General features: G+C 42.5%; 1 protein-coding gene across 1 annotated transcript; it reads right to left on the bottom strand.

Moving 5' to 3' along the window:
* Positions 1 to 1,685: 1,685 nt before the first annotated feature.
* LOC147434764 (pentatricopeptide repeat-containing protein At3g09040, mitochondrial-like) lies at positions 1,686 to 5,339 on the bottom strand. Its single transcript, XM_086491189.1, has one exon. The coding sequence runs from the start codon at positions 4,716 to 4,718 to the stop codon at positions 2,082 to 2,084; it is 2,637 nt and encodes an 878-aa protein (XP_086347315.1). The 5' UTR covers positions 4,719 to 5,339; the 3' UTR covers positions 1,686 to 2,081.
* Positions 5,340 to 8,945: the final 3,606 nt, after the last annotated feature.

The following is an 8,945-nucleotide window of genomic DNA, read 5'->3' as shown; positions in this document are numbered from 1 at the left end:
CTCTGGAAGTGCAAGCAGTCATCTTGACTTGCAGACACGCGTACTGACGTGGTGACGGGGACAATGGAGAGGAAGTAGCATTTGCTGCCACCTGGACGTCACTATAGAAATATAGATGTGCCAAGAGCAATCTTCGATAAGAGGAATCTTTGAAGATTCTGCCTATTCCTCTTCGAAGATTTTGCTAGTAAAAATGGCAGTATGTGCCTACCATCCAAAGAAGAAGTAGAATTTTTGATGACATAAGAACAATCCCAACAGACCTCTATTTGACGAGTCTTGCACTCAAGACCTGACACTCCGCAAAGCGGCCTTTATCTTGCAAGCGTGTGTGGCTCGGCCTTCGAATGGGCATTTTTTGGCAGCTTACCGTCGTTTAGTATATAGAGAGATACAATCGGACACAATAGTCTATTTTATTTTTTCTAGAGCAACCGCCTATTTCTCTTTCCCCCATTTCCCTCTAAAAGAAAATTTGTACCCTACAACAAGCACTTCATCAAACTTGTTGAGTATGGAGGTAAGATATGAACAATGATAATGAGTCATTTTTTAGTTCAAAAAACTCTACAACAAGCACTTAATCAAACTGGTTGAGTATGGAGTTGAGATAAGAACAATGATTGTGAGTCATTTTTCAGTTCAAGAGCTGAAAAAAGTATTAAACCATTTTTTTGACAGCTCACCGTCGTTTAGTATATAGAGAGATACAAACCGATACAGTAACTTGGGCGAGTATAAAGTGGCATTGAATAGATCTATAACATAGCTATAGAGGGGTTTTTCAAAGACTTTTCAAAAAACTATTTAACTTGCCTTTGACATAATAGTGTAATTGTTTTTCCTCTCAACAAATTAGTTCTTTAAGATGGACATGGAAAGGCACTTGATTTATCTCCTTACTGTTTACTATCAGCTCTATTGAGTTAAGAGTTGAAGAAAAGATTCTATGTTTAGACCTTTTGGGAATTGTAATCAAATATTTCCCAAAAGTCTGCTGAAGCCACAAAAGTGGCTGATTTTAACCAGACTAGCCTTAAGGATACTTTGATATCAGTCCTATCAATGTCATGCTCACAATAGAGCCAATCAAGACCATGCTGTAAGTTTTCACTTGCATGCCTTGTAAAGATGGCCTTCATTTTGCCACCCAAGAGTAGCTTGGACACAGGTGCTAAAGATTTAGTATATTCCTATAGTTAGCTCTAAGACTTGCCATGCTCCAGAGCTAGCTAATTTCATGCTTAGAATTTGGGAGGATTACATATTGATTGACTTGGCAAGGTTACAAATGATACCTCCCTTTGATTGGTTGCTTTTGTTCGGCTTTTGGCTCACTCGAAACATCTTGCTCGGTCTTTGGGATTCCTCGCTCTATGAAGTTGCTTGTGAGGTTTTTATGATAAAGACACAACCTTCTTGCATGAGGTGACTTCAACAAAAGTTGCAAAAACTTCTCAACAAGAAAGCCACTAAATGTCTTAGTTTGGTGAACCTCTGCAAAGTTGAGGGACACGTTTCCTTGAGAAAGGCACCATATGCTAACATGGGGTGGCTTATAAGAGGTTTCTCAATAAGTCTTTATGAAAAAGACCCAACCTACCTACATGAGTTGACTTCAACAAGGTTATCCCATAACTCTTAACAAAGAAGGCCAATTTATGCTCAAGTGTGGTACATCAATGTTGTTTGAAGGGAAACGAGAATCAATTCATTCTATCATTTATTGTTGCTGCAAGAGCAGGTTATTGCAGCTCAATCCAAACTCCCACCACCATGCTGGATGAAAATGTCGTCACAATCATGTGCAGAGCCGAGAGTCTATATCCTTTCCTACTGGATTTGAGCTTTGGACAAAATCAGTCTCAAAACGATGAATTTAATCCTTAAACGTCTAATCATATGAAGGTCTTTCTGTTAGGTCTCTAAAGATGAAGGGAAGTTCGCCGAACTAGTTTTTTGTATCATCGACCAACGGCACAATGCAGATGCAACTTGGAATGTCCTCATGTGGGCCCAAAAGCGGCTGTATGTAGACAACAAGCTCTATGACTCTTGCCATTTGGTTGACTAGGCAAAATTCAGTCCCAATTAGAAACAAGCACACCCTCTCCAGCAACTCCCTGGAAGCACATGTGCTCATTTTCTCCCTCTTCTTGGCTTGAGCTCACATCTTCCCTCAGTTCTACACCTGCATAGATATTGCACATACACACATAAGCTGAGGCATCCTTTGCATCCAAACGAACTAAATACTCAAACGCTTTCCTGCAAGCCTCCACATAGCCAAATTTTTGGCAAGCATCTAGCAGGACATACCACACCACTGGATCAGATTCGAATGGCAATTTATCCACAAAGCTTATTGCCCTGTCGATGAGGCCCATACGACAGAAGAGATCGGCAACGCACGTGTAGTGCTGAATACCTGGGTTGATACCATAGACTTCAAGCATGGCCCTAAAATATGTTTGGCCCATCTCAACCTTACCTGCATAAGAACATCCAATTAGAACCCATAGAAAGGTAACCGCATCTGGAATTTTCCCTGCTAGTTTCATTTTCTCAAAGGCATGAATTGCGCACTCAAGCTCTCCTTGCTGAACATACCCTGCTATGAGTGCAGTCCATGACACTGTGTCTTGTTCTTGAAGCTCATCAAACACTTCCAACACTATTGCTAGCGAGCCACAAGAAGCGTACATTTCAATCAATGAATTGCCAACAAGGAGGTCTCCATCCAGCAACCCACGTCTAGCAATTTCCATATGTATTTCCTTGCCTTTGCTTATGGCTCCAACACTTCTGCAAGCCTTTAGGCTACAGACAAAAGCAGCCGCATCGGGGGACAGTCCTTTCAATTGCATCTCATCAAAACAGCGCAACGCCTCTGGACCGCACTCATGCTGCACAAATCCTGCAATTAGAGAAGTCCAAGAAAGTATGTCTTTGTATGGTAGCTCATGGAAAGCATCCTCTGCTCTTGTGAGAAAACCACACTTGATGTACATATCTACCAATGCATTGCCTACACTACCATCTGTCAAAAGTAGCCCATTTCGAGCTATCTCTGCATGTAGTTCTATTCCCTCAATAACCATACCCGAACGGCCACAGGCTTTTAAGCTGCACATAAATGAGATGGAGTTTGGATAAACTCCCTCCAATCTCATACATGTCAAACAGTCAAGTACTTCTCTTCCATGCCCATGGTTTGCATACAAAGCTATCAATGCATTCCATGAAGCTTCGTCTTTGATTTGAACCTTATCAAAGACTTCAACCGCTTCTTTGAGCATGCCACATTTGCTGTACATGTCAACCAGTGCATTGCCAACCACGATGTCCTTACCCACAAGACCCCTTCTCTCACTTTCACAATGAATTTCTATGCCCTTAGTTGTGGCTTTCACAAGGCCACAAGCTTTCAAAACACATGCAAAAGTGGCAGCATTCGGGGCGACATGATCAGCCTGCATTAGTTCAAAACACTTCAATGCCTCTTCAGCACCTTGGTGGTTGACATAACCAGAAATTAGGGTTGTCCATGAGACAACATCACGGACCTTTAGTTTACCAAACACTACGTGTGCATCCATAATCAAGTCACACTTTGCGTACATATCAACCAAGGCATTGCCAACAACTAGCTTCAATTCTGACAATGCTAATGTTGCATGTATGTTCTTGCCCTTCTGAACAGCCCCTGCTATACCACAAGCTTTCAGGCTACAAACCCATGTCCCATCATCAGGATACATGCCCTCAAGCTGCATTCTATCTGTCCAGAACAGGGCTTCCTTGCCACAATCTTGTCTTACATAACCATCTACCAATGTATTCCAGGAAACAATGTCCAGAACTGGGAGCTTATGGAACAACTTCTGTGCTTCTTGCAGAGACCCGCAATGAGCATATGCGTCGATGAGAGCATTGCCGATAACAGGGTACCTCTCCAATAAACCTAAACTGATGATCACTGAATGTAATCCTTGAACAATGTTGATATTCTTTATGAGACCACATGCTTTTAAGCTACAGACAAATGCAACTCTATCTGGCATTAACCCTTCAAGTTGCATTTGCCGGAAGCATTGCATGGCAGCAGCCCCCTCCTTGCACTTGGTGTATCCCATAGTCAATGCAGACCATGAAATTCCGTCGTGGACCTTCATATTGTCGAACACTTTCTGCCCCTCTGCCAACAATCCGCCCTTGACATACATGTCAACCAGTGCATTGCCAACAGCAAGGTCCTCCCACAACATTCCCTTTCTCTCAATTTTATCATGCAGCTCTTTCCCCATGCCCATGAGTCCCATAATGCCACAAGCTTTTAAGGCACAAACGTAGGTCACATTGTTGGGTGATCCCTCTTCCTGTTGCATGTGTTCAAAAACCTTCAGTGCTTCCCACCCGTATCCATGTGCGGCATACCCGCCTATAATTGACGTCCATGACACAACATCACGAACATGAAGATTGTCAAAAACCTCTTGTGCCCTGACAAGCATGCCACATTTAATATACATGTTGACCAGTGTATTTCCGGCATAAACATCACTAACCAACAAGCCCTTTCGGGCAATTTCTGCATAGAGTTCTTGGCCCTGACTAACATCTCTGAGCTCGGCACATGCATTAACAAGTGACACAAGGGCATACCCATTAGGAGAAAGAGAAGCCTCCTGCATTTTGTGATAAGAGTAAGAGAGCATTCCGCAACCGATTAGACTTGACCTGGTTAACGATACAAGCGTCCCACATTGGTTTGGTGATGGGGGGCTAGGTGATGTCCCAATAGTGTAACAGCTTGCACATCCTTGACTTAAGTGTATACATGCAATGAAAGAGAATGGGCTCTGTGCCAGCCCTGCATCTTACGGGCATGGAATAAGTTAAGCCTATGTTTGTCAATGTCGCACCCATGTAGAATATGTACTGAAGGTCAATGGCGGGAAGCTCCAGCAGCCGAACTCGTGAAAGAGAAACCATTGCCAAAGAGCTTCAGAGTCTCGCGTTTCCTTTAGGACTGGAGGCCTTGCACAAGGTGTTTTTTTTTTCAGAGTCTCGCGTTTCCTTCAGAACTGGATCCAGTGGTAAAGGCGAGGTGATTCATAAGTTGGGATTGAGGAGGGCAGACTTTCTATGGTTTCTTGGATGTCTTCCATCAGGTTGATGGATCTGGTGACAAGCTAGGTGGCCTCTATCATCCTGGTCAACTTTTCCACCGCCATGTGGATTAGGGTGGACTGCTTGTGCAATGTTTCTGGGCTTCATCCAATGACTTGTACAAAGCTTCGATGTCTCAGAATCAGGCTAATTTTTGAAGGCTTCGACGCCCTTCGGAGGCACTTTTACCCTTCAATGAAGGGCAAAAATATTTTTACCCTTCAAAAAAAAGGATGTGAGTAGCCCTTCTAATTTTTGCTCAGTGAGACGAGGGCAATGATGAGGAAGATGACACTACTGGTGATGATGATGCAGATGAGGACCCAATTTTTGCAAAGCTCCAAAGAGTTGAATAATTCCACCTGCTCAATCATACTTTAGCCAATGGCAATCACCCATTGCTTTAGAATTTTGCTATGCTTAGCTAAGTTTCTGTCCAAAGACGCTTTAGGAGCCAGGTTTTTTGGTTCTAGCTCAGCATAGCAAACATAGGCTATTGGGCCATGGCTATGCTGGTAGATCTATACTATTATCTACTAACATAATATGGCGGAGGTAGTAACCCTTTGCACGTGTCTCTATCTGCGAGATGAAGGCTAAATGCCAAAAGTGAGAGAAGCATGCGATAAAGAGAGAGAGAGAGAGAGAGAGAGAGAGAGAGAGAGAGAGAGAGAGCTATGTAGCTTGCTACCCACACTATTCCTCGCTTCCTTGAATTTTTTTAGACATACATAATTCCTCGCAGAATTCCTTTCTTGAATTTGCCAAGATGAATTTTTTTAAAATTACATTGTTTTTTGGGGTTTTACACTATTTCTCTCTATTTTGGAGCAAAATTTCGAGACACAAACTGGTGAATCAGATGAATGAGAGAGAGAGAGAGAGAGAGAGAGAGAGAGAGAGAGAGGTCTCTCTCTCTCTCTCTCTCATTGAAGGTAGAGAGAGAAAGGACTATCCGTATGAAATATTTGCAAGCATAAGTGAAAATGCACAATAACTCGCACGATAATCTTCTCCCTCCAAACTTAATCTCTCCCTCTCTCTCTCTCTCTCTCTCACACACACACACACACAACATGGAGTGGAATAAATCGGCATTTGACATCATGTAAACAAGTATCATTAAATTTATTTAATTTGTGTCATAGTAAGAGCGAGCGAGACCCACTGGTAGGCGGGTCGTGCAAGCTACTATAGCTTAATGAAGGATAGCTAAAAATTTACCCTTCATATGAATGATAAGGGTCACCCTTCAAAAATGAGTCTATGACACTAAGACTAAGACTCAGATGATGAGATTCCTCACATTGTAGTTGGAGACTTCAGAATGCGTTGTGTGGACCACCTGCATGTTAAAGCTAATAAACAAGTTTCTCATACTTTGGGTCTGTTAAGACCACTTTAGTCCTCTCTCTCTCTCTCTCTCTCTCTCTCTCTCTCTCTCTCTCTCTCTCTCTCGATAATCCAAAAGAATTCAGCCTTAATTCTATTCCAGGAGGAGGATAAGATCTAATGGAGTCTCCAAGGATGAATTGTCTCCAAGAGGGGGTAATGGCTAGGACACTTGTCAGAGGCGCTAGGATGGTCCTACATCTAGGACAATTTAGAAACAGGTGGTGGTGGGGAATAGTTTCTACTTCCTGTCTACATCTTGTGCACAATCCATTAGATAGTTCAGCTGCTAGGCTTCTCTCTCCTATCCATATGGCTTTGTGTAAGATCAACCACAGCAAGATAGACTTCTTTGGGTGAATGGTTGGGTCCCATATGTTGGAAAATTTTGAAGTACCAATGTCTTTTGTCCAAAGACACTCTCCACCTCTTGTTGAGGATGGTGTGAAGGGAAGGGAGGGTAGTGATAAGAGGGGGTTGAGGGTGGGACAAGGTGAACCCACCAACCCATCCAAAGGCCTTGATAGAAACATGGTCAATTATTGAAAGGTGCCAAGCCTCCCTTGGCAGGAATAGGGCAATCCAGTTTTGGATGAGTGTGAGTTCCCAGGGGTGCAAGTGATATGTGAGGAGAAGTTCATCCTTGTTCTTCCATCATCCTACTAGACAAATATTTTAAGTCATCATTCTCCAAAGACTAATTTAAGCCTCATTAATATATCACACGAGCATCTTCAAATGGGATCAATGGTTAGAGCACGTGTCTCCTGCAAGGAGGTCATAGGTTCAAGACCTTGGGCACATCCCACCTTGAATTTACAAGCCTACCCAACTTTACTTTTCACCCCGAATTTACAAATGTGCATCAGACAACCCAAATCTTCCCAACCGTAGATCCCATTTGAAGCTGCCCATGTGAGATAGTGTGGATGTTAAACCCCTTTCGACTCTCACAAATGCAAAAAGGGCATGATCTCTCTCTCTCTCTCTCTCTCTCTCTCTCTCTCTCTCTCTCTCTCTCCCCCCCCCCCCCCTCCCAACCACCACATATACACAGTCCCCTTGCCCCGATTTTTACCTCCACCATTGATCCAATTTGAACTGCCCGTGTGATATAATGTTGAGGCAACTCAATATACTATATTATGAAAACAAGTGTTATATGTGATATTGCAATTAAACTATGGCATTCTCTACCCTTGCCATATCAATTGTCCATGACAATCTTTTTTTTCCCCCCCAAACAATAGGGAGTAGATGTATTGCATTCACCAAAATAATGTATAGAGACACCTCAAGCTCATGTCAAGCCATAAGAGATATCAAATTACAATGGTCAGCAACTAGGCTTCTCACAACGGCCACCTACTACCCCTCATCAGGTTAGTTCTAGAGCAGCATTGATTGCCCAATACCATTTGTCCAAGGCCTTCCTTTTACTAATGGAGATAATCAATTCCTTGCTTTCAAGGATGATCTCCTTGAAGCTAGCACTTACCAAAGCATTCTCAAACACTCTAAGGTTCTTGGCATTCCATATATCCTTAAAGTAGAAAAATCTGACAATTTGTGTGCATATCAGAAGAGTTTGGCTTTTCATCCTCATCCCTCCACGAACAAGTCATTCTTGAAGAAACCTATTCTCCATGTCCTCTAGGCCCACTTGCAAATTTTCTCTGCCAGGCCACTGATAGCCGGACAGTCCTTGAATAGGTGAGGGAGGTCCTCACATGCCATTTTGCATCCACCATGTTTTGGAATATGACTATGACATGGATAGTAGAGGAATTTATATTACCATAATGAACATTTCCTTTAAGAGGGTTCTTTAAGCAGCAAAAGAAGAGTACTTGATTAAAAGTAGCAAAATGAACATTACACCTAATTAGCTTGGCATGAACAATACTTGTAAAAGAGAAAGAGAAAGGATTAGAGAAATTGACAATGGTTGAGGACCGGATTTACTTGGAGCCGGTCCCCCCTCCAAAAGACTTTTGTATTATAGATTCTCCCATGTAGAGAGACTTGGTACAATACAAGATTTGTGTTCCTTGAGATTTTGTTGGTGCAATGAAGATGGAAAGCTTCATGCACCAAGATTATGCCCTTTTATCTTACCAAAGTATTAACTTGTCCCCGACCTTAGTCCCAAAACCTCAAACAACTTCGAAGGTGGAGAGAGCTAGCAGAGGATGAGGGTAGGGAAGAGGAAGAAGAAGTAACATACGAGAAAGACATAGACTCCTCACTTGATATTACTCTTGTTGTTTACCATAGCATAATAGCATAGTAATAAAGATGAAGGAGATGGAAAGCATGCACTTTGGAGCATGGCTCTTGGTTGGATTTGCATTTTATAGCCAAGAGTTGTTGGTGTAGGC

This window comes from Adiantum capillus-veneris, chromosome 19, assembly GCF_014529385.1.
Source record: "Adiantum capillus-veneris isolate H3 chromosome 19, ASM1452938v2, whole genome shotgun sequence".
In the NCBI taxonomy this organism is placed as follows: Eukaryota; Viridiplantae; Streptophyta; class Polypodiopsida; order Polypodiales; family Pteridaceae; genus Adiantum; species Adiantum capillus-veneris.
The sequence above is the reverse complement of the archived record's forward strand: the minus strand, read 5'-3'. Positions and strand labels throughout refer to the sequence as shown.